Source organism: Pelobates fuscus, chromosome 2 (assembly GCF_036172605.1).
Source record: "Pelobates fuscus isolate aPelFus1 chromosome 2, aPelFus1.pri, whole genome shotgun sequence".
NCBI lineage: Eukaryota > Metazoa > Chordata > Amphibia > Anura > Pelobatidae > Pelobates > Pelobates fuscus.
In genome coordinates, this window is record NC_086318.1 from 88,922,937 (window position 1) to 88,949,647 (window position 26,711).

The 26,711-nt window shown below is 38.2% G+C and overlaps 1 protein-coding gene across 2 annotated transcripts in view; it reads left to right on the plus strand.

Annotated features, from left to right (window-relative positions):
* The window catches only part of EPHA4 (EPH receptor A4), a 65,546-nt gene that overhangs the window by 11,671 nt on the left and 27,164 nt on the right, over positions 1–26,711 (plus strand). For both annotated transcript variants that reach the window (XM_063442459.1, XM_063442460.1), the window contains exons 4-5: positions 13,016–13,171; positions 20,967–21,302. In XM_063442459.1, coding sequence (XP_063298529.1) covers positions 13,016–13,171; positions 20,967–21,302 — 492 coding nt within the window. The remainder of the gene's footprint in view (positions 1–13,015; positions 13,172–20,966; positions 21,303–26,711) is intronic.

Here is a 26,711-nt window from a genome sequence, read left to right on the forward strand (position 1 = left end):
TCAAAGTTTAGCCACTATACTGGAACAAATCAGGATGTGGCATTACAACTCTTATAAACCTCAGCCAGCGCATGGCTGGCTGAGAATATTCAGGTGCAGGTTGCCTTTCTTGGTATCGAGGGTTATAATAGGGTTAAAGATTGATTTTGGAATCCTGCTGATTCAACTGATTGAGGTGCATGTGACAGACAGTGGCCTGGCTGCTTGTGGCTGAGAAATAGAATTGGATACAGAACAGCCAGCTGTATATTTTCACAGTTCTGTTATTCCATCGGAGAGTGGGTGGTGCTGCTGCTGTAATGAGTTTTCCAACATATTTTCCTACAGAACTAAAATCAAGACAGATGTAATTCTTTTGAGGCAGGAAGGGACAAATTAGGTTACCAGTTTTCAGCAGTGTGGCTTTGTGGTTATTAAAAAATAGGCTTTTCCAACGTCCCACATTCAACTAGTCTTCAGCTTAGCCACTGTATCTTGATTTTCAGTTCAGTGTACCCTGTGTGCCAATGCCAATACAAATTACATGTAATTCTAAAAATTACGCAAATATTCAACTGTAAAAGCGCTTTGCTCCTTTTTGGGTTGTGCCAACAGTTGACCAGAAACAAGAATGGGGCCCTCGGATATCAATTAGCATGTCAATGCATCATCAAAATGAATTCTATTCCTGTTTTCCTGCTTTTTTTTTTCTTTTTTTTTTTTAATAAAGCCCATCTGCTTTTTTGTTCTTGGCATTCCCCTTTCTATCCTGTGCCACCTTCACCCTTGATGCAAATTTTTGGCTTAGAATTTTGGAACATAAAAGCAATGGGAAGGGAATCCGTCTGTGCATAGAAGTAACAATTAACCCTTCTGAGCATGTGCTAGCTGTTAACTCAGAATTATATATGCATTCTCATGGCACTGAGATAGTTAAACGTGTGTGTGTGTATATATATATATATATATATATATATATATATTTATGTGTCTACATGCATTACCCCTATGATAATTAACCCTTTGAGTGCAGGAAAGTGAGATGTGCAGTGGGTATGTATTTTTAGCTCTCTTAGAAATTAAACACACTGAGGCCAAACTAAAGATTTCGCCAGGCAACATGCCACTGAGCATTGTGGGTGTCAGCCTTTATGCAGGTTTATGCCTTGACCAATCTGTATTTCCCCAGCTGCAGTGCTGTACATGTGACTGGCACCCAGTGAATCAGTGTCTTTATTCCCTGGTTGAGGGTGTAACAGACTTAGTAGGGTGAGTCTGTGGTACACTCCACCTTTCATACTAGGCCATGCTCTTTATGTAACTCTGATTGTTCCCACGCCTTATCCTTAGTACATGTTTTGTGCTGAACAAAAAAAACAAAAACTGCTTCCTTCCTCTGTATTTGTACCGTGCTTCCTATTACCCCGGTTTACTGGTAGCAAATGCTTGTAAGGTGTAACCTTTCAGCGACTAGAATGGATCTCACTGTTTGGGTGCCAGAAAGCTTACTTGATAAGCTATTTTTGCAAAGGGATAGCACTCAGCATTTGAACATCCTCTTTATTTCAGATACTTGCTGTTAGAAGAGATCCATATCACCCAGTTAACACAGACAGCCGTGTAGAGAATCAGGGCTAACTGCAGCCATCAGTAAAAATAAGAATCCCTGAGAAATACAGTGGGTTTATTTAAATGAGGCGCACACACTCACACTCTGACTGAACGTGTTACAGAATTCTTCTATTGAGGCTATTTTAGCCTGAGCTTTGCAAATCCATTGCAATCTGACCACTATATGCTTTCTAGGAACTTAACCCCTTGGTGACCACTTTGCAACAAGGAGCTTACAGTTCCAGCATTTGATTTAACAACTAAAGCTTTTTACCTTTTATGCTTACTTTATATAATATCAAACATGTGATGTATGTAATGTTTGATCTTTCCTACTACCACGTGTTCCTTAACCCCTTAAGGACACATGACATGTGTGACACGTCATGATTCCCTTTTATTCCAGAAGTTTGGTCCTTAAGGGGTTAAAAGGACTTAGAGTAGTTTTTTCCCTCTTACTTTTCTGTGTAAGTCACAGAATATTTACAGCTGTAACTTCAAGGCTTAACATTTCATGTCCTATGATACTAGACTGCCCTTAAAAGTTGCTCACCATTGCAACTCTGGAGCTCCATGGCACATGACACACTCAGCTGGGTTCACTTTCAATCATTAAAGGAAATATTGAGCCTTACTAATCTTCTTTGTGGATCAATTCTTAGAAACAAAATGACAAAATGGAATATAGAAGGCATTGCTAATAGATTTTTTTCAGAGGTCACTGGTACCAAAGCCTAAAATGTATCTCCTGGCAGTCTTTGCCCCGCAGGTATTGCCAACTTTTTTGTAGTTTGTAAATAACTAAATAAGTGTGATGCGGTCCCATTGCCTGCACAGCTAGAGTGAGTGAGCAATAGGGACAATGTCCAATTTCCTGCTCACATCTCAGTGCCATATTCTTGCAAAACCTTCCAAATTTGACACTTTAAATTAGAGCCTCCAGATGGATGTGAAGTGTCCTTGGAGACAAACAGTAGGTGACAATACATTAAACAGCAGCTGCAATATACATTGAACCAACACGGTTTATCTGCGTTACTGTAAACAAAAACCTTTGACGGAATCTCAAATACAGGATCAAAGGCATTTAAGAACACACACCCAATTCCAAAATGAATTATTCAAAATCACATATAGAAAATGCAAAATAAGGCACTGTTATCGTTTTAAAGGATTGCAAATCAAATATTCACTTTGGGAAGAAGTGTTTTTACAGTTACCGTTCTAACATTCGTATACTGAAGAAAAACACAAACTTGCCACGAAAGGTCAGCCTTACAATACATTTCAATGACAGATTTCTGATTTGTAAATTATTTATCGATCGATCGGAATAAAAGCACATTCAGACTATGTTCTGCTATATGAAAGCCATTCCAATGCCACTCAATCATAGAATCACCACTAACATGTGCTAGATTAATGTAGTCTGTATCGATACCTGGAATTCAAACGATTGAGAACATTCATATATGTGGCTGATTCCTTTTGCTTCAGAACCACAGTCTAGAATTCTCAGACAAAGAAAGCTATGTGACTTATTGATACCCTCTGTCACTTATGCACAATCCAAACACCTATATCTAATGTGTTAATGTGTGAACAGAATATGCAATATTCTAAAAAATCATTACCTGTCATCTTCACCTGATTTTAACAATTATATTTTTAGTAACTAGCAAAACACACTTTTTTTGGAGGGCTGTTCGGATAAGAATTTCAAACCTAACAATGATAGTCGCTACTTGCTTTTGAAGCAACAGCAGATATAAACCATTTATAATTATTTGTATTTGGTCAGCTGCTGAAAACTGCCCTCTATGTAGTTTGAAATCATACCCTTGAAGTGTTAAAGGAAGTGGATTGATGAGAGGTGCTAAGAGGTACAGTGTTAGTAAACAGTGGGATTTGTAAATCTGTCCCCAGGTGCATTCACTTATTTCTCCTTTGACGTGCAGATGAGCACTGACTGAGTTGGAGTAAGTGCTATATTATGATTAATCAGTCAGAGGGACAAGGTTGGATTAATTATTCAGTGGCAAATCATTAGAATAGAATATGGATGCCATGTTCTCCTTTCCCACTAAACAAAAAGTGTCTTGTCACCTTGGGGGTCATTTAATAAAGTGTGAATTCAAAGTTAATTCATAGTATTTCACATTTTAGGCCCAAGTAGTCAAATTGGAAACATTCTCAAGATCAGCTGTTGTTTCAGTTGAGCTATGTTGGCCTAACATTTGCAAATGTTGAAAAATACATGTGAAAAAAACATGTTTGTATGTATAAGCGTGCATGCATGTGCTTTTGTGTTGTATATTGTGTACGAGACATCAGAATAGACACAAGGCTGGCTCAGAATGTTTGGAACTGGAGTTAAAGAACCACTGAAAGACAGTATTTAGTTATAGTGAAAAGCTGACCCCAGGCACTGCTTGCTGACTACAGCATGATTACTGCCCCAGGGGGTCTCTAGTTAAACTGGTGGTGATTAGTTTTACATTATTCCTGTGATCCCAGCCATTTTGAAGAGGAAGAAATTAGAGAATACATTTTTAATGGTTAGTCACCGTTTTAATGATGTTGGCCTGAAATTCCCATAATTCTGTGCCCACCACAATCTGGGGTTTTTGTCATAAACTAAAGCACTTTAAAATGAATGTGTTTATGTTATCATTTCAAAACAGCATATATGGGCTATTCACTAAGCTGTGAATTGTCAGGAATTCAAAGTTAATTTAAAACTCCGTGACAAAGTAGCCAAATTGGGAAATATTCTGTAAAATCAGCTTTGTTGCCAGTTCAGCTAGTTTAGTTTTAAATTTGAAATATACTTTGAATTCCTAACAAGTCAAACTTTTTAGTCAGTAACCCCAATGGTGTTTCAATAATATAGTAGTACCCCATACATGTTTCTCCCTGGTCCTTCTATTCTAGCCCTGAAACAGTTAAGGAAAGTAATTCATTTAACAACCACTCCCTGTCGTTTGCATTGAGTAGCTTGCCTTCATATGCAAACTGCGGCTTACAGTTGTTCTTAAGGCAGTCATTTTTTTATAACTGTTTCAGTGCTGGAAAACTAAAAAGTCTGTAGAGAGAACACTGGCCACATAAGTCAATGATGGTATTCTATACTCACGAACAATATTAGTTCACTTTGTTCTGGCAGGGATTGCCACATTAAATCCTGGCAGTGGGTGAGAAACGGCTGATTCATTATCTGCCTGCCGGTACAGAGGCTGATTTATAAAGCATCCAGCACAGAAGGGGACACAAAGCTCCTTAATAATTCTGTAAAGGAAAGAGATAATATTCTACCAGCTCTGTGTGTATATAAGATGAACACACAGATACTCACATTGACATTCACCTGTGCTGTGTCGTGGCAGACTGCCCTGCTAAGCTATTGAAATTCTACACTAAAAAAAAACTAACCTAACATGACTAAACTCTTTCATGGCAGGAGTGGCTATCCTTTGGCCTTAACGTGGATTATGTTACTCATGAATCTCAGCCAGCAGAGTCTTCTAAGAAATGCTTTGTTAGTGTTGTCAAATCTACCATGGTTTCATGGACAAATATATCTTCTTCATTATATCAAAGACTACATGAAACGTGCTCCCTTTCGGTATACAGGACGGAGACCACTTCATTAATAGAGATGGAATCCTATCAGGGCTTTGTCAGATATTTAGCATTTCCTCCTGCATCATGAATGGTTTAGGTCAGCTATTTTTATGTGATGCCCATTGCAGTGTAAAACAGGGGTAGGCAACCTTTTCAATACTGTGCCAAAATATGATTGTGATATCTCGTAGTGTGCCGGTCCTGTTTTTTTAAATTGCAGTGTCTTTGTTGCCGTAATCTGCTTGTTATTTATACTGTAGTTGCTTTGTATTGTTGTATTTGTGCTCGTATGAGCTGTTATATTGTATATGTTCATGAGTAAATTTTGGTATTGTGTATTATACCTATGAATTTTGGCTGTGTATGGGAGACTGCTTGTGGCATTGAGTGTGTTGATGGACATGTCACATTGTGGTGTGTATGTGTGAGGCTGCTTGGGGTATTGCATATGAGACTGCTTGTGGGGTTGTGCGCGTCTATGTGGATTGTTATTAGAGATCACTTACTCTACATGCTGCAATGCATACATTGAGGATTGTCTTTCACCTCCTTTTCACATTAGCAGATATCCGAAGTTTTACTGGGTCTCCTGATAGGCCAGAGAAGCCTGTTTGGCTCTAGCAGCCTTAAGTGCCGTGCAAAGATACCTCGAATGCCATGCATGGCACACGTGCCATAGGTTGCCTACTCCTGGTGTAGAAGGTAGTGGTGCTGTGAAAGCACAGGATTTGGCAACACTATCAGTAGTGTTACAATTACATTTTTAGATTGTAAGTTTAAAAAGCAGTTCTCTGGGAAAATTCTAAAAGGAATGCAGGTGAAACCAATAGAATCATCATGCTGATTGAGCCACAGTTAACATTCTGCCCAAGAATTTGAATACAATTTTAGGCCAAAATATCCAAGTTAGGAAAAGAGCTAAATTAGAAAAAAAATTCTATGCTGGCTATTTTAACCAGAAATTGCAATTTCCGTGTGAATTTACAGTTCCCCTTTTACTGATTAATCCTGTGTATGTATAATATATATTAAACCAAACAAATTAATGGAATTCACAGTACATGGTGCATTTGACATCCTGACTCTCACTAACTCCTGTGCGCAAGCCTCTGTAACTAAGTTTTAATTTGCTCCCCATATCTTTCCAATTCATACAAAGACGCAAGCATGTATATATAGCAATGGTTCAAGTACCTTGACCAAATTAAATAGAAAAGGCTATCCAATATAAAGTTGCTTGCCCTATGGGGAAAATAACTATTATATTCCTGGCTTCATCTGCACATTTTTAATCTCTGGCTAAGGATTCAATGTTCCTGCATGAACACCATCCCAGAGGTCATTAAAGAGCACAGGCTCATTATGGCGGTTCGCCCCTTGGAGAAATGTCACAATTACTCAAGGGTGGTTCTTCAATAATGGCCCATGATTTGTATGCCACTGTGCTGATTAAAATTTGTATTAAATGGGCAATGGTCAGATTTTATTTATAACATTATCAAAAGAGTTAGCAAAGTAGAAATGCTTTATTTTCCATAGGGCTTTTATTGCACGTTAGCCAGTAAATCGGATTTTTAATTAAAGAGACAGTATCTCTGAAAACACCTGGATGTACAGTTATATAAATGAATATTTGGCTGATTAGTGATGTTTTTTTGTGAACTACATAGCGGCCTGCAGATCTCAATTTTCGAGCTCTAGTGTTCTTAAGATGATAACTGTGAAAACATGAATCACTGTTTTGTTAAGAGGGCATTTTGAATGAATAGGAATTCCGATTCATTACATCAGCGTATTTTACTCTTGTGAACAATTGCTATTGAATTGGCAGATTTTTGTTGTGTTCTGGATACCGCTTTCACACTAACTCCTAACCATTCTTTATTGATCTTCTTCAGCACTACGCTTAAGACCACCGCTGCATTTAGACTGTAATAAATTTGCCCCTAACAATAAGGATAGTGAGAGGTTAAACTGGGGTCTACAATTTCTCTTATAAGGAAGCATTAAAACAAATGCAAGGGGTATTTCACAGCCGTCATAAAAATGTCGGTGAAGTCGCAACCTCTACAGCGTGTCCAAAGTTCTCATTCTCTTTATTTCTTTGTTTTATTTTCATTCCTGACCACTATTGGGTGGCCAGCAAAGGTTACGAATCATTAGTTACCAAATCGAAATATAGGCTGTCTCCCTGCTATTGTAACTTGTAAGGAAAAATAATAGTGAGAGTTTAGAGAAGAATAATAATTTTAAAAAAAAAGTGTCAGATAATCGGATACAAGGACCACAGTGAAAGTAGAACTAAGGCAATTAAATAGCGTGAACTAGGCCAATAACAGGGGTATGGCATGAATTCATCATTGTTGGCAATCTAGCTGGGAGGGCATAGTGTGAAAAATGGGAAATTTGAGGCATTGAACTATCTTACAAAAACATTTTGGACTAAATGTATAGGTGAAAATAGTTTATTAGTCATTAAAGGAGCACTATAGTGCCAGGAAAACAAACTTGTTTTCCTGGCACTATAGGGTCATTAGGACACCTCTACCCTCAGGGCCCCTCTCCCTCTCTGAAACTGCTATGTTTTCAGCTTTAGGGTTAAAACTAGAGGGACCAGGCACCCAGACCACTTCCTGGAGCTGAAGTGGTCTGGGTGCCTATAGTGGTCCTTTAATTGGACATCTTTTCACACTTTCTAGTTATAACATTATATAATAAATAAAGTATATGTATACTATAATGCTTATATTATCATATGGGTTTATTAAGAAAACATTGTAGCAGGAATATTACACCATCCTCAAGTATGTCTTGAAAAGCATTTTGCCTACAAAGTTATGCTATACTTTTAAAATAAAACACACATCAACCCTTGTCCCTGTCTTTTTTTATAATCCATTATAGCTATTTGCAAATTGCTGTATTGTTAATTCTCACCATCAGGGAATTCACAGAGATATTAGGGACTTTTCCACCCAATGGTAAATGTACTTCTACACTGTGCACACTCTCCGGGGGAGTCTGGGGCAAGTGCATGTGCAACTTCACATGGTTCCATTCATAAAGGAACATGGATAGAGCTAGTTGGCAAGCTAATGGAATCCATTGTATAGAAATGTGTGAAATTCTCAATGTTCCATTTGAAAACAGTGGGAGGATTAGGATGAGTATGTCTTTTGTACTGCTTGCTCTATCTTGAAGAAAACTGATCCCTTCTTATAACATGCCCATGTAAAGGAGCCATAGACATTCTTAGTCTGACGTGCTTATAGTTTCTCTTAAAACATGTGACAAGTCCAGATCTGCAATGAGCTTCTTTTTAATGTAATTTTTTCTTCAAAGCTGTAATTTTTTTCCTGTTAAACGTCTTCTAACAACAGCTGTACCCTACAGCTCTGACACTGCAATCCATGGCAGATCGCTAAGTGATGGCTGATCAGCTTGTTTTTAAACATAGATGTGTATACATCCTTATATGACAGAAATACCCCAAATTCAAGTGACACCTGTCCTGTGACGTGAGTTATTAAGTGAGTAAATATATTGTATGTACCGAAATAATGCTGAATGTGTGTACAAAATTTCAGGGCCTCTATTTGCAGTGAGATACAGTAACATACCTCCCATCATTTTAAATTGACAAAGAGGAGCACTTTAATTTTAAGGGTGTGAGTGGGGATTTGGCCAGGGGAAGAGCTGTTCTGAAGAGTTTGAAGTGACATACTAATAATAATTTATGCAACTAAAATGTAATTTAAAACCAGAACAATGTATCTTTTTTTTACACAGACTGATTTCTTAACACATTTCTTGTTGTTTAAAGACTTATTACTGGGAGTATTATTGCTGCGGAGCTGTTTTACACTCAGACATACCAACAATATGGAACTCCTGCAAACAGAGAAATTTGGGATCAAAATTGGGACTCTCCCTCCTAATTAGGGATAGTTGGGAGCTATGGCGTATTTGCTACTATGGTTAAAGACTAAAGATCAGTTGTGGCACAAAGTTGTAAAAGTGGAGCAGTCACATTAATTTTCCATTGGTGTCCATGGTTATTGCTCTGCTAGGGTTAAACCCCCTATTTCTGTGTCATTCATAAGCCACTATGGTTTTGCACTACTGGCATGCTGAAGTGCTGATTGAGAAAGGGTTAAAAACATAGTAGACGATTAAATATGGATAGGATCTCTGCATAAGTGTTTCTTCCTTTACCCAGGGGCATAAATACTGAAGCAAAGGGCTTTAGATAACAGGATTAGGAGTTGTCACTCAGCAGTTAACCAATTAATTAGCTCGAAAGCACAGGCACCCAGACAACATGCGCTGTTATTTTTGCACACAGGCAGCCCTTAACACATTCTCATCATACTGCAATTTTCAAGTCTCAAAGGTCAAATATAGGAAGAAATTTAGCTGCCTAAAGGATCTTGTATTGGAGATCTTATCATATTTTTCTTTGTTTTCTATGTAAACCAAGAAAATGGCTCTATATACAGAATAATTATTAACAGAGTGAGTTCAGATACACCTTCATAATCCTTAATTGTCACATAAATAAATGTTAAACTATTCTAGACAAGCTATCCCATAGCATGACTCCAATTTTGGCAAGGTGTTATGTTTATGTAGCAACCCCCATCCTTAACATTGCTGGGAGTCTTGCACAATTTATGTTTTTAACAACTCTCGCATTACAAATAATATGGGCAGACATTCTTACTAAGAGTCGGCTATTGTTTATCACATTTAGTGCTAGCTAATTACAGAATATTCAGTTTCTTGCATGGAAGTCACGTGATAAATCAACATCAACGGACATCATAGGAAACTGACAAATTATCCGGAGCCAATTTCCATACAAATAGGCATTTGTCAAGTGGAAGCAGTACTTTTCAAGAATTGCTGCTGTACTTACAGTCACAATTAACATCCAGAATTTTATATTTATAGCTGATACTGAACTTTTTAAATATGAGCCAAAAACCTGGCAGATTTTGATGGTTTTACAGCAAAAGATCAGAAATTGCAAATATCACATATTGGGATATAGATTTTTTTTTTTTTATCAGAGCTCCATTAAAAGTTGGGTGATCAGGCACGGGGGAAACAGGAGCCGTACCAGTACATCCTTGATAAGAAGTGGGGCATCAGGCAAAGATATCCATGTAAAAGAATTGTTTAATTAAGCTGCAAGTGTAAAATTAAAAAAGTAAGCTCTTTAACATTCAGGCTCTGAAAGTCAAAGTAATTGGATAAGCTGTTTGAACCAATCGCATTGCTCTTTCCATTTCTTATTGATCTCATTAATGTGTATCAATGACTACTGGGGGTTATTGACTAAATCATTTATGAGGATTTGACAAGGAAATTGGGCCAAATGAAGACCAAACCTGGAAAATAGACAAGTAGGATTTTTTTTTTCCAGTTTACCTGCTTGAGCATAAAATCCGCATTGCTTTTTATTGTTACTAAACTTTATTTACTATGGTCTTTGTTTCTGAAACCTAAAAAAAAGCATAAATTAAATAGATTGTGTTGAGGATATCATTAATGTTGATTCTGCAGCACTGTACAGTACTATGAGGTTACAGACTAATTGACGTTTAAGTCAACATTCATAGAACTTAGTATAACATACACATAGCTGCACACTGGTACAAAAGGATAAAATGGGCGTTGGGGAATGATTTAGGTTTCTGTTCACCATAGTCCATTGTTTAGTGATTATAGCCCATAGTGTCACAATATATTCTTCACAAGCTTCTCAGATTCACTCAGTAATTATTGGCAGGAGGGATGCATTTAAACTATTATTTTTATTTTTATTTTTTTATCCCTTAGTCTAAACCCCCTAACCCTGTTGTTGGTCCTGTGTCATAAGTACATGGCCAGTGCTTTTGTTTGCTATTTGAAAAAAATATTTTAAAAAACCTCATCAAAGTGAAGGCAAAGATATTGAATTTGTGGTTGTATAGAATACGTGAATTAAGCTGAGGACAAAGACGGTGAATCCAGAACTCTTGCAATAACCCATCACCCCCTCCCAATCCTATCCTGTAAATCCTCCACAGAAAGGGACAACACAGAGGACAGCATTAAGCACGCACCAAAGACTTTAATTTGTGGCCTGGAGAATGGGGATTTGGTGTGAAAACGTATAAAGACCGCACAATGAACCAAACAATGATGACACACACAGCGTGAACAACTATCCTTGTCATATGTGTGTGAAGACCCAGAAGGCATCCAATAACATCCTTTTATGTGACCAAACGTGTGCATGTATATGCAATAATAACATTCATTGTAGTGCTCACCAGCTTTAAACAACTTGAATGATTTTCCGCATCCAAATTAAATAAAGAACTCTACCAAGGTTAGGCAAGTGCTATTGTAAAGCTGATATCTCATAAATCCAGTAGGCTTCCTAGCTTTCACCACATTTTATTGGCTTTTCGATAATAGCCAATATTGGCTAGCATATGGTATCACTAGTTGTAGGCCATTGTTTGTTTACTATTAGTGAAAACCCACTTGATTTATCCTACTAAACATAACGTGAGAGTGGAAGAGACATTGCTTTTCTAAAAATTGTGATGGAGAAACCCGAATACTGTAGCATTTGTGGAGTACATATGCAGTGATGCCAGCCAGCAGGTACCATGGGAATTTAGGAAAGGTTGGCCATCCATGCCTTTAGAATGGTAAGAAGTAGAAAGTATCAATCTGTTGGAATGTACTGTTAAGAATAGCACAAATACTTATCCTCACTATTCAGTGCAATATCTCTATTTCACAAGGTAGATTTTATTCCTCCTGAACATTCAATGCAGCGGTAAATATTTCCAATACACAGAGGCTGGCTGTGTTCATTCAGCCGTATTTAAAGTGTTGTCAAGTCCAAAGGACTAAAAAAAAAAAAGATTTCTTGCAAACAGTCGCTGGCAGTGCACAAGCTGCCTTTGTTTATTGGTGACGGTTGAGTGACAGGCAGTTTCCAGTGGGTTTGCATTCTGTACGCAAGGGGGATGAGACTGTGTTTGATGTGGGCATAGGGGTCTGACCTTAGCCTATCTGTCTGCTGAGCTGTGCTTTGAGATTCTTATCAATTTCTCCCTTGGGGCTCTTTCTAAGCGGAGTTAATCAAACACCTTGCAAGCCGTCAGGTCTCTCCTTATCACAGAACGAGATATAGACTGGGTGATGGAACACATTTGTTTAAACAAAATGGTACATCAATGCAGTTTTGAGAAGGTGTATGTACTGTCTCATTTGTCTATTAATACTTTAACTCTGGGAGAGGAGAGCAGTAATGCATGATCTGTTTGGGCATTTGTGGTATTTTACACTGTGCTAGCTCATTAGCGGCCAGTTGTACATATAGGTTGTAAGACTGTAGTTATGCATTATATAAATATTTTATATTTTATTGGACTACAGCTGCTGGCTACCAGAGTATTATAGGAAAAACAGTCCATTTAAAACTGAGGTCCATTCTTGGACAGCCCTGCTTTTCACATTTTTACTCAGAATAGCTAATGTGGTAATTTACACCATTCCTTTACATATTCCTATCTAGAACTGCTAATTTGATTGTTTATTAGGTCCTTAATGATGTAAAACAGGTGCATATTTAGTACTTAACCTGGGAAAATATGTGTCATACAAACAAAATTTCAAAGGATTAATCCAACAGTTTTTGATAATTGTGGTAAAGTCATTTTACATCAGTATGGATGTATCTCGGATATTTTTATTAATCGATATGTTCTTTTTCCCCCCCTGTATCTTCTCTCAGCCTGCAGACCTGGACACTACAAAGCCCTGTCCAAAGACACAGCATGTTCAAAGTGCCCCTTGCACAGCTATGCTCTTCGCGAAGGCTCAACTTCTTGCACCTGTGACCGTGGCTATTTTCGAGCAGAGACTGACCCTGCCAACATGGCCTGCACTCGTAAGTCCCTCTTTCAGTCACTTTGCCCTGATTCATTGTTTCCTTTTCAGCAAAAACAGGTTTAATCAGATCTAATCACTGCACAGTCAATTTCCTGCTTTTTAATGCTGAAGCAGTTCAGCTAGCTACGCATGCTTGAGGATGAAAGGATCCATAAATATTCAATATTAAAAGAAGAAATGTCACCAGCTGTCCCAGGCTAAGGGACATTTGTGAAGATGCCACCCATTGTGTTAGATGGGTGTACGTTACAGTAAAATGAGCAGGCTGCATGGTTCCCACAGTACTGGTGACCTCCGTAGCTAAGAAAATTCTTAGTAGATACATTGTCATCACGATGTAGTATGGTATATCTTTATCTGCACTGAGGTGAAATCTGGCACTTCTATTTTGGTTTGTTGGCATTATGTATCTAGCTAATCTAATTGGTGGACTTTCTTGACTCAGAAACTCAATTTTGTCAGGTGTCTGCAGCAATTTTATGGTCTATTCCTCAGAGTCAGATTGAATAGTTTAATCGATCCAGTTTATTGATGCCTGGGACTTTGTGACAGTGGCTTAGTGTATTGTGGATATTTTTAATAAAGTCATCCACCATTACAATTTACTGTTTAAACTGGTCCATCCTCTGTTATGAATTGACGAGTCAAAGATTCTGTATTCATGTTCTTACCCAATGGGTATCCCTCTTTTTACTTTAACTGTTTTTTTCATCTATCTGTTTCTCAGCCAGTCTCCTATTAGGCAGTCATTCAGTGTGACTGCTGCATTAATGAAGAAATAAAACACACATATCTAAGACCTGCTCTTCACGCCATATGTAGACTGTGCTCCACTGGTCTTTAAAATCAGATTTCTGTTCAGCAAAGTGGATGAATGGCGCAGCTAATTAACCCCTTGTTTGACTTTAGTGGCCTCTGTTCAATACGCAGTGCTTTTACCTTCAGTTATTTAATGGAACACTATAGTGTTAGGAATACAAAACTGTACTCCTAATACTAAAGTGTCCTGCCTACGCTGCCCCACCGTTTCCGGCTCCCAAGGCTGGTAGACAGCAGTCTTTACCCTGGAATATACAATGCTTTAGATTGCATTTTTAAAGGAGCACTATAGGGTCAGGAACACAAACATGTATTCCTGACCCTATAGCATTAAAACCACCATCTAGCCCCCCTGGGCTCCTCATGCCTCCATAAATATAGTAAAAATCTTACTGTATTCAAGTCTGAAGCTGTAAATCTGCATGCTGTTAGACTCAGAAAAACAAGCAGTGTGCTGACATCATCAGAAGTGGTAGCCTGATCCAATCACAATGCTTCCCCATAGGATTGGCTGAGACTGGCAAAGAGGCAGATCAGGGGCACAGCCAGCATGATTCAAACACAGCCCTGGCCAATCAGCATCTCCTCATAGAGATGAATTGAATCAGTGTATCTCTATGAGGAAAGTTCAGTGTCTGCATGCAGAGGGAGGAGATACTGAATGTTTGGATGCATTTTAGGCAGCAATGACCCAGGAAGGATCTCTAACAGCCATCTGAGGAGTGGCCAGTGAGGTTATCACTAGGCTGTAATGTAAACACTGCATTTTCTCTGAAAAGACAGCATTTACAGCAAAAAGCCTGAAGGTAATGATTCTACTCACCAGAACAATTTCAATAAACTGTAGTTGTTCTGGTGACTATAGTGTCCCTTTAAAGGGGCTAGGATACTGCACCCAGACAACTTCATTGTGATGAAGTGGCCTGGGTGCCTATAGTGTCCATTTAAGAAATAAATCTTCTCTATCACAAAAGGAACAGAATGCCTATCTAGATTCTGTGATAGAAGAGGGGACTATACACATGTTGTACACAGAAAAGTACCAAAACATGGAGCAGTCACCAAGGAAACCAATTGATGCTGCAGTCTATTGGTTTCCACTATGATTGTTCTAGTATTAGCACTTTGCACGCTTTCTAGCAATACCTTTGAATTCCTCCACTGGTGGGAGATCCCATTAGTTGTAGTGAGTCAGGATTATGAACTTAAACCAACAAGTTTTTAAACTCTGGCATCTGAAATTCATTAGTTTAGGACCTGCAAATGAAATTTAGTGAAACATCTCCAAATTTAAGCTCCTTAATACATCTCCCCATTTTTTCAGAAGTCATATCACTAGAGTGATATTTTCTTAAACTATGGATAAATGCTGTTTTCTGTATAGTGTCTGCAATAAATTATAGGTCCATATTCAGCTGTTAAGACCTCACAGTCCCCTATTTAGTGTTGCTCCATCACATGTACTAGTACAAATTAAATGTAATCACTGAAAATTGAATAAGAAATAAGTAAAAAAGAAAAATACAAGATATATAAAAAGGAGAATTTCTATTTTTAAGTTTTTATACCAGAAATAATGGATGTTTTCTCTAAAACATAGAAAACATATTAACAATTACTATATCCCCTTTTAGAAATGGAATGCGATTTAATTTTCCAGAATGGGAGCAAATGGACCATTTATTTATAGCGTGAACATAAAACAGCATGTTCTGTAAAAATACTGTACAAGCTGCTGGCTATATTGACCCATTAGCGTTATATGATAGAAAATGACGACTCTCTCAATATCGTATAATAAACATCCCCAATCTTTTTCTCTCATTCATTCATTCATTCATTTTTTTTTTTTTAAATGTAATCTGATTTGCTGTTCTGACCGTTACTTCCTCAAAGAAACTATATTGTTTTCAAACGGCCATTGCAGCCCTATTAATCTCGTCCGCTTCCCCTAATGCATCTTGACAGTTATCTGCGTAATGAACCCTAATGAAATGACTGGTGGAACCTGCTTGCAAATTCCACCGCTGCCGCCAAGAGATCGCTTGTTGAAATGTAAAGGCAGATTGAGAAGTCTGCCCAACCTTCACTCACGCTCAAGGTCAAGGATAAAGCATTTCTTCACTGGCGATCATCTCCCAGCGGGCTTGTTCGTGCTGCATACATTTCTGCACTGTTGGAAGTGTCTGCAGTGCAGTGTTTTGCAAGCTTTCCAGCCAAACAATAGTTAAGGTTATTTTGTTCAGTTAGCTTGTAAGCTTCATAGTTTTGAGTTATTTGATTTTTTTCCCTTCCTTTAAAAACCGTGTTGCTCAGCACAGGAGCAATTATCATAAAATGTGTCTCAGGCAATCAGAGCCTCTCATTTTCCAAAATTAGTGAACTACAACTCCCAAGATGTTGTGCCAGCTGTTATGAAAATGTAGTGGGCATTGGTTTGCACGGGAACTTGGCAGAACGATATTAGAGAATTCCGTGGAAAACAGTAGACAAAGATGACGGTTTTAAGCTATGAGATAACTTAGTGACAGGCTGCTGATTTAATCAGTTAATAGTAAACTGTTTGCACATTGTTCCATTTAACGCTATGCACAGATTTTCCTTTGCACTTTTGTATAAATTATTAATCTGTGAGGGGGTGGACAGGCACGGAAATCTAATAGCCAAGTAGCATTATATGATTCCGAGGCAGAAAAAGAAGTATCATCCCGTATGTTAATTATTTCTAAAGCCAACCAGCCTGTCAATTTTACTTCTGCAATTGAAACATTTTTAATACAGTATTTGCTCTTACAACTACTAACGATATTTGGATATGTGATCTTCTGTGAGCAAAACTAATGTCCTATGCGATTATTGGTGTCATTATTTAGTATGATAGTGTCAACCTATTCCTCATCATTCACCGGGGGAGACTAAGATTAGAATGTTAGGTGACTGGTATTAACATGGAAACAGACCTTGGAGAGAATTCTAGACTTAAGAGCTTACCGTTTAGGGTCCTTGCTTTAACTGTGAAGAGTTTGTGTTTAACACGGTAATGAGGTCAGAGTGGCAGCTTTCATTATGATTAGTAGTCAGCCACAATAGTGCCTCTTCCATCATCACCCTAAGCACATCTCATCAGCACTTGAGCGGATGGACATAATTAATTAGCTTGGCAGAATACTGGTGGCACATCTGTCTTACTTTCTCAGTGTTCCCAAGGCTCAAGCAGTAGAGCGTAATTTAAGCCCAAAAGGACCAGCTGCTCCGCTGTGAGCCATTTTGACCTTAAGGGAGCTTGTGGAGTCGTCGTTTTAATAGAGATTCCCTTTGTAAAACCTCAGACTTCCAATTGTACCGTTAATTGCACTTTAATGTTCCAGTGCTCTCTTAGCCTCTAGGGTAGACTGGATTAATTGCAGGTTCACATGCCTTGTTCTGCATACCGATGCTTCATAAATTCTTTGTTTACAAGATTATACAACCTACGTCTGATTTTCCTGTGGCTCCAGTAAATGGCATGAGCCCAATATTAAGGTGTCAGTTCTAGTTTGAGAGATCTGGGCTCATATGTTTTCAGAATCTCAATTAAAATTGTTACTTTTATCTTTGTAGTAAATGGCGTAAGAGTTTGCAACCTTAGTGCTGACCTAAATGTCTGTCTTACTCTCTTACACAAAGAGTTAAATGTCCACATTAAGATAACACTACCGTTTTGTCTAAATATGATTTCTAGTTTTCCATGGCATGATACATTATTAAAACAGTGGCTGTCTACACTTGTATCCTCCACTGTGTCACGATCAGCCAGAATGATGCCAGTGACTTCGATTTAGGGTCGATCTATACTTCCTCTGCAATAGACCGTTTTGACTTGGACTATCATGTGAAGGGTGAAGAATTGAGAGCAGAGATCCTGTTTTTACAACTGTCAGAAGCTGCTACTTTATTTATCAATCACCAGCCACCTCCCAGCCTTTTGCTGGCATGCTTGAAATGAAGACAGAAACTGCTTTCTGCCTGACACAGCTTAATGCTTGCTGCACTGAGCGATGAAATTTTGTGGAAGTCACCCTCACTCAAACATTAAATTACAAGCGTGTACATCTCTACTGGAATGTTCAGTGTATTGTCATCAACATCTCTGGCTGGAGAAGGGACATGTTGAAATGGTGCTTCAGTTCCTGTGGACTGCTCCAAATGTCTTTGGTGGCTAGATTCTGCAGCGCCCATTTTGCCCAGCAAGCCTTATTTGCTGACCCAATATTCCACGCTCTAATATAGGAAAATCAGCTTGTGGCTGATAATTGGATGCTTGATAAAGACATGGCTACAGGTCGAAACGTTGCAGTGTCTAATAAATCTGCATGATTTATCACAGTGAGTGCCTGAGATTTTTTCTTTAATAATTGTATGTGGACACTAGCACTAGGCATCAAAATACATTATTCTAGATAACTAGTGGAATACACACCGTTCTTTCTTCACTTTCATTATCTCCTTAGAATTTGGGAGTAATAAATATGTGTCAAGACATACAGATCAATACTAGTTTTGCTTGCATGAACGCACATGGTCAGCCTGTCTTATCCTTATTTCTCAGATCAGTGGCTGTTACGTCACATCACTTCTAAATAAAACCCGATTTTTTTTTCAATAACTCCTAAAGAAGTATTTAAATATTGTTTGCCACTCTTTTTAATTTATGCGTAACCTTTGAATGGTCAGGTATATGTAAAATAAATAATTATCCTTTGTCTTTTGCCTTCGCTTATTCCATGACACACACCTGCTCCAGTTAAAACTCTCCCAGTCAAGGAGAAGAGCAAACTATAATTTAATGGGCTGTGTCAGTGCTTTCACTCAAATGTCCCTGCTAAGCTGAAACAGAATGCGAGATCAGGATGCTTGTAAATAAAATACAGCTATAGCTGTGTAGGACTGAAGGGGAGAATGCATGCTCTGAATGATGCTGCTATACTTATTGAATGAGGACAAGAGACCCAAGGTCACATGGAGTGAATGACAAGGTCACTCGAGGCCTGGGTGTGGTTATTGTGTGATCTGGAAACAAAAAGGGGTATCAGAATGTTAAGACATAAAGAGTAGCTTCAATGAACTCTAAACATTCTTCTACGCATGGTGTGAAATATTTTAAATGTTCAACTTTATAAAATTTTTCATTGCAAAGCAGCGATTACATATAAACATGTAATGTACTTGTTGCAGTTGGTGTAAATGTTCAATTATGTATGCATATACATTTGCTTGGGAGGCATATTAGAGGTGCAGTACTTAGTAGTACACAGACACACAGCTGCACAACACAAACCAGCTAACTAGTTAATAAAATGTACAACAAACCCATCTACAGTGAAAGACACTATAGAAAATAAAGCACTACAGAACCTGTCTGCTGTGTTTTACTGCTTTGTTCTAGCTGTGTGAACAGCACATAGATTAATATACTGTAGGACTGGAACAGGATTTCGTTGGCAGTTCGCCTTCTATAGACTACAATTCTAAGCATGCACACGTTTTAGCTGGCTGGGCATTGTGGTAGTTATAGTCTACAGCTGATAGGGTTTTCTTGTACTCCCTACAGTTAATAAAAATTAAGAAACAAAACAAACAAAAAGTCACACATAACAAATAGAGGAATACATAATATATCAGACTATTTCTTTACAAATATTTCCTAATATCCTCTTCTCATGGTAAATATATATCAACTACCGTAACTGAACAAATCCTTTCCTTGTTTCTCATTCTACCTGTAATCTCTAATCTTTCTAAATTTGGCCTTCCACTGTCTGTGTTACATCTTTGTACTCTGCGGATTATTTATTTGTAACACATGTTATTTATGAGTATTCCAAAGAGTTAGTTATACTCCCATCTTTCTTTCTGAATTTATTGACCTTTTCTGTAGCCACACACTGATTCCTTTAGAATGTAAGATCATTTGACTATGCCCTAGTAATCCTTTTTCTCTGATGATCTAAAATTACTTGTCACCATTAATTTATATGCTGTTCTTGTGCTGAGCAGTATGATAGCATATTTTTTTTTCTTTTTTTTTACTTTTTATACTCACAATAGTCAATAATGCTGTTATTTGATGTGTGAATATTTCTATCTGCGGTTCTCAGAATGTGTTAGTTTAAGCTTAGATTTCACATCACTTGTAAAGTACAAATATATGACCGTGATAGCATCCACGTACAGACGGATTGAAGCCCACCTGCCAGGAGTGGCACCTCTATTTCCGAAATGTCTCTCGCTGATAACGTCAAGGATTGATTTTGCATTTGCCTGTCTCCTCCTTGATGTATATTTCAACTGTCTGCCTTCAGTATACCATCTCCATTCATGATGGGTGGGAGGGGGGCTTAGCTCTGACCCATCTTTCTCTTCAGACCTGCCAGCATCTGCGTGCTTCGTTTTCCGCTTGACTGCCCCTGTGTTCAGAAGCAGCCTGGGCCTCGTCCCACATACCAATTACTGACTTTTGCTTTCTGCAGATCTTGATTCACTGTGGCACATTTTCCCACGTGAAAGTGGACATAGGCTTTTGGAAAGATGCCCTCTAAAGTCCTGTGTGCAGTTGAGAATAGGTCAATTCGCTATAGTGTTAGATATCACATTTTTGGTGTGGTGTGTGTGTGTGTTGATGCTTTTACACTAATGTTCCCACCTTATCCATACTCCCTTGGGGATGAGCAATAAGTGTATTGTTTTATAGACTAATTAAAGGTAAACATCATTATTTTTATGGAGATGTTGTTCTTGTAAAATAATTCTTGCATTATGCCTATGTGATAAAACAATGAGTGCAGATTTTACTCTGTAATAAACTGATCTTTGACTCAAATTACACGAGCATTGTAAAGCAATCTGAAGATGCGTTACCATCAGTTAATGCGAAAGTCACATCATTAACCGGCTTGAAATAGCTCACTTTATTTTTTTGTTTTTTAACTCTACAGGCCCCCCATCAGCTCCTCAAAATCTGATTTCCAATGTCAATGAAACATCAGTAAATTTGGAATGGAGTGCTCCCCAGAATACAGGGGGAAGGAGCGATGTCGCCTACAATGTGGTCTGCAAGCGATGTGGTGCAGATCTGACGCGCTGTCGGCTCTGCGGGAGTGGAATCCACTACACCCCGCAGCAAAATGACCTGCAAACAACCAAGGTGTCTATCACTGACTTGCAGGCCCACACCAACTACACTTTCGAGATCTGGGCTGTGAATGGAGTATCAAGGCACAACCCTAGCCAGGACCAAGCTGTATCCGTTACCGTGACAACCAACCAAGCTGGTAAGATTTTGGTATTAATGCAATTTTCCCATCAAGCTGAATAGTTTAATGCTGATTGATATTATTTAACACTGGTGCTTGTCTGTTTTTATATGGACCAACATAAAAATAGAGAGTTTTCCACTAAACCATGAGTTTGAATTGAGATAACTTCTTAATTGTAGAATTTAGGTCAAAAAAGCTAAATTGAGCAAAAAAATACCCTTTATTTTCTGTCTCACTGCTCACCAGGGTGAGTGTTTAGTGAATCATACTTGTATCTCTTGTCCAGACAGAAAAGAGTTAATACCGCTTCTTTCTTCAGGCAAACAAAGGGTTAACAGTGCTGCACAATTAGAACGTTATAATTAGCACAGTATATTGCCTTAATGCTGACGATCAGCACAAAAAAACTGCATTACCTATAGAAAACTCAAAGTTGGTTGGTAAATGACTCCCTAGGCGTGTTAACACTTCCTCCACCCCATCATTTAAAGGGAGTCACTGTGTTGTTTGTCAAAGTGAAATGTCTGACTGCAGTGTCACAATGGGAAGGGACTGTCTTGAGGAACAAGAACAGCAAGGGACAGCAGCCCAGACCGTGTGAACGTTTATGGCTTGCTTGATTTTAATAAGCCGAATGCATAGAGTGATTTGAATATGCAAAATGTGTCACTGAACGTTTAGTATTTTTTTGTGTCTGAGGCCAGAGCCTTCACCCATCAGGAGATAGTTTTCTTTTTGCTTGTTATTATGACAGATTTTCAAAGTCTGAATTGTGTCTGTATCTGACAGGCACTCAGCAGGGGAGAGAGAAAGGAAAAAGAAATATGTGACTAAAGAATCTCCCCCACACACATCCCAAGCTTTTTATTCAGTAATCTATAATCCACTACAATTGCACATTGTTCTAGCAGTGCAGGTAGTCTTACCAACGAGAGGCATAATTCTTTATGGACTCAAACTCACACAACGCTCAGCCAAGACTTATAGATTTTCAGTTACTTTACATGAGTAAACTTTTCATGAGTTCTCGATTGTTCAACACCAGTCCTACTAGGTTAGTGTTTTATGTCAGTACTGATACTCTACTAGAAAGTCATACCAGTACTCGGTACTCAGCCAGCATTGCACTAATATGCGAGTGTTTCATATCAGTGCTGTAATCCATTTACTGATTCTTGGCACAGTATTATGCCTTTCCAGGGACCTGTCAGGTAGATCTGCTAGTTGGCCTGTTTTATTATTTAAAAATCCTACTGGTTTAAACAATGATTTGAGTGCATTCATGTCAATACAACTGAGAGCATACTGACGTTTAAAGCCAGGGTTAGGTTACAATTCAAGTCTGCAGCCATACTCTAAGCATCATTACCGATGTGCAGATGTCACAAAGTATCAGTGTTTTTACGTGCTAGTGGATCGCATATACTGAGTTGCAATGCTAACTGACCTTATGCCAACATGCCATGGTAGTGGCGGGCCCCTGATACTGTCATGCAATGCTTATGAACAGCTGACGCCAACACTTTATAGTAGCAGGCCGCGGATACGGTCATGTAATGCAAGCAGAGTACTGTCATTTAAATAGTAGAACACTAGGAGTGGAACTGCAGCACTAGCAAAATACTGTCCTGTTTAAAGGCCCAAAGGATTCTGGGTGATTTAGTAAGCTCCACTTTCAAGACTTATATTCACTAAAGTGAGAATTCAGAGTGAATTTCAATTTCAAGGCCAGAACGGGCAGAACGGAAAGCATTGCTGACTTCGAGAATATTTCCAGTTCAACTATTTCAACCTTAAATATGAAATTCACTGTCGCCTCTCATTTCAGTGAATAGCCCTGTTATAATATTGCAGGGCCAAGCCTTTAAAAGTCAGATAACAGTGCTTCCAAACAGTTAATTTCCCATAATGTGGCTTTGTGCACATTAAATGTCTGTGACAGTAAAGGGAGGAGGTGTGCGCAAATAACCAAACAAAAAAAAGCGTATCTCAATCACAATCCATCACCCGTGCAGTTTAAGAAAGAAAACCAGATGGGGGCTGAAAATAAGGCAGTCTCTGTTGGTCCTGCGTTCCCTTGGCTTTGCATGGGGGAGGTCACTGTGCTCATTGAAGGCATTTCTTTTAAATTTTTTTTTTTTTTTTTTTTAAAGGAATCACCAACTCTGCTTTGCCAATAGACATAAACAAAACACAGTTGGGATCAGTTTCTCAAATGAGTCACCTCTTGCTCTCCCCTCGCTCCCCCCCCCCATCACATCGCAGCTAGCTGGACACAGGATACACCAATTAGCACAGAAAGTGTGTAAATAAATTGAACAAGCCTATTCCCTTTAGAGAGGCGACAGATAGTTTTAAGCAGCTGTTGGCTGTTCAAAGTAACTCAGCTTTGGCACTCTGACCATAACATTGAGTTTCAGCCTTACTGATCATGGGTCTGGTTTGCTAAAAAAAAGTTGTGAATTGGCAGAATTGACTTGCAGAATTAAGGCAGCTGGGGAGAACCCTCCTCCAAGTCACTTGCCAACTCAGCTGCTTAGTGAATGGACTCCAACATCTTTTTTTTTTTTTTTTTAGCTCTTTATTTTTAAGCTGGGAAGTTTCAGCTGTTTACGCTGTATTCTAGATGGCTGAATAATAAATATTAGTTGGAATAAAACTCATTTAGTGTTGAATAAATGGACCGGTTCCACTTTGTACCATTGGTGTGCTCATTTGTTGATGGAACTCTGTGCCAGAACATATCATTCTGTCTGGGTGGTGCTCTCTGCCCCAAAGGCTAAACTGTCCATGAAATTCATTATTTACCTACACCCTGGTGTTTTGGGTTATGAACTTAGAAACACATCTTTTGTTGTTTTTCACAGAGCAGCAAATGATCTACTCTTGTAAATATTGTTTTATTTATACAAAACAGCAGAACGTACTAAAGGAAATTTGCAAATGTTATGTTGTAGCTTTAAGTTAGGTCTGTCCTCAGTTGTGTGTATAATAGTGAATTATTTATCCATAAGAGAGTCTACTTTCTCAATTAATCATTAATGGTGTGTGAAAGTAAAATAAATGACAAACAGGTCAACTAATTAGGCAGATAGTTGGAGATAGGAGATGGTCTTTCAACCTTTCATTCCTGGGGAGGAGTGTTGCTTTATCTGAATCTGCAGCAATCTGTGTCCTAGATTTTAATGAGTGCAATGAGCAAAGCAGATCTTTTATCTGCCACAGCTCTTTGACGTATTCATTCATGTTCAAACACTTGTTATTGAATTTAGTACATGCATGGTTGAATGATTTTTTTTATTTTTTTAATGCTGTGGCGAGAGTTTGGTTGAATAAGGCAAGTCTGTGTTTTACCAGTGAAATGACTCAGTTTTGTTTGCTAAACTTTGAATTATGGTGAGCTTAGTATTGATATAATTTAAAGCAAAACACCATGGACAGAAAAAAAGATTTCTGACTCCACAAAGATGTCTATAGTTTTTTGTTTATTTCTTCTTCAAAATCTGCTGTCTTGATTTTTTTTTTTTTTCTCGTTGATTGCCATTTCAACAGAACACTGGTATTCAATTACCATAGACACTTGTCATGACAGTGAATTTGCAGAGACTGAATTGTGTAAGTTAGTTTACAATCACAAGAGCCCATGCAGAGAACGTCTTTGCCAGCAAAGCCATTGGATTAATGGATGCCCTGGAAAGACTTATGTTGATATAAATGATTCCAGACTCCTCCACACTTTATGAAGAAGGATAGATAAGGGATGAGTCACTTACTCCCTGCTTTTGATCCAGATCGAGGTCCATCTTTATGTTCGCAGTCGATCATGGAGGTTTATTTAGATTTTTGTATTTTAAACACTTTAATACAGGAGGTGGTACTTGGCTAAATTGCACATGTAAGGTCTGCTAATGTTACCTGCTCTGGGATCACTTGAGTGAAAGCATAGTATTGAATAGCAGGACTTTGGACCCCCCAGTGACAATAAGTCTCTGGCCCTGCAGCAGCTGTCCTACATATTCTTTTTATATATGTTCCAGTAGGAAGCCTGTGGAGTACCCCACCTGATTATGGAAATAACGAAAATTCCCTGCACTCTTCTGTGTTACAGAATCTACGAAAAAAAGCTCAGTGGGGGAGATTCATAGTGTTCTGTTCTAAAAAGTGGTGCAAAAAATGGTAAATGGGAGGAGTTGCCAATGGAATGTGCCTGCTAGTTCCGACGATTCCTATGGTGATTGTTCCATTTTTTCAGTACTTTAGACAGACTGTCCCTTTAATTGTTGTTGCTTAGCAAATGACATCCTGTCTTTTTAATGCATTTCTTTCTGCATTATGTTTTTCTTTAAGTAGTCCACGTAGGCAAATGTTAAGATGATGCTCACTGTAGTGTTACATCAAATATAATTGTCCATTTATTTCAATTAAATGCTTTATTGATCACCTTCTTCCAAAGGAAAGTGTGAAACCTAATGTTAGTGATACACAATCATTTCACGTCTTATCTCAGAAACTTCCCAGGAACACATCAAGTATTTTGAATGATAACCCATATCAAAATAAGCTAAAATGTGTCAGCCCTTTGAGCTAGTGTTGTGAGTTGGGCTTACCTCTGGCATTGAAAGGGTCAAGGTAAATAGTAAAGTTAGTCTACTGAACAATATAGTTACACAGTGAGCACCATAGGTGCACGCAACATATTGCTTTTTTAAAATAGTTTTTAGGCTTACCTACCGTACTTGCCTACCTACGCAGTATGTGATTCCAAGAAGTGCAGCAAATGTGTAGAAATTAAAATTCTAATTGTCCTGTAGAACCCTCTGTTTAGATGTAAATATGGTTATACAGCGGTTTGATGATAGATCCTTTTTAACATGTCCGTCTTGGATGAAAGAAGGGGAGAATAGCATGACATTCTAATATTGACATGATTATAAGAAGTAAGGAGGAAAACATATTTCAGGGCCAGAGATAAGTTTAGACAGATGCTCCTGCTCAAACTCTTAGGAAGACATATCGTGGCATAGGAATTAAAAATATTTTAGGAAATTGAGTGTATTTGAAAATAGCTTTAGTTTTCATATACAGTAAGTATGATTGCTACAACCAGACAGTTGATAACAAGCTGACTTCATAAATTCTAGGTCATCATTCTATTTAGTGCAAAGAAAAATAAAGTGGCCTGTAGTTAGCTGCTTTGTATCAAGTCATATTCTTGTTTTCTTAATAGCTCTGGTTCATATTGGGTTTAGGAAACCTTTGGCACTAGAGCTTTTGAAGCCTACCTCTCCTATTATCCTAAGTTCTTCATTATGTAAACAGTAAAGGTTTTGTGGTTCCATATTTAATTTTTTTACCGAACGATGACATTGATTATTACATTACATGTAAATTAATCATTCTTGCTGCTGTGGACTTTAACTACCA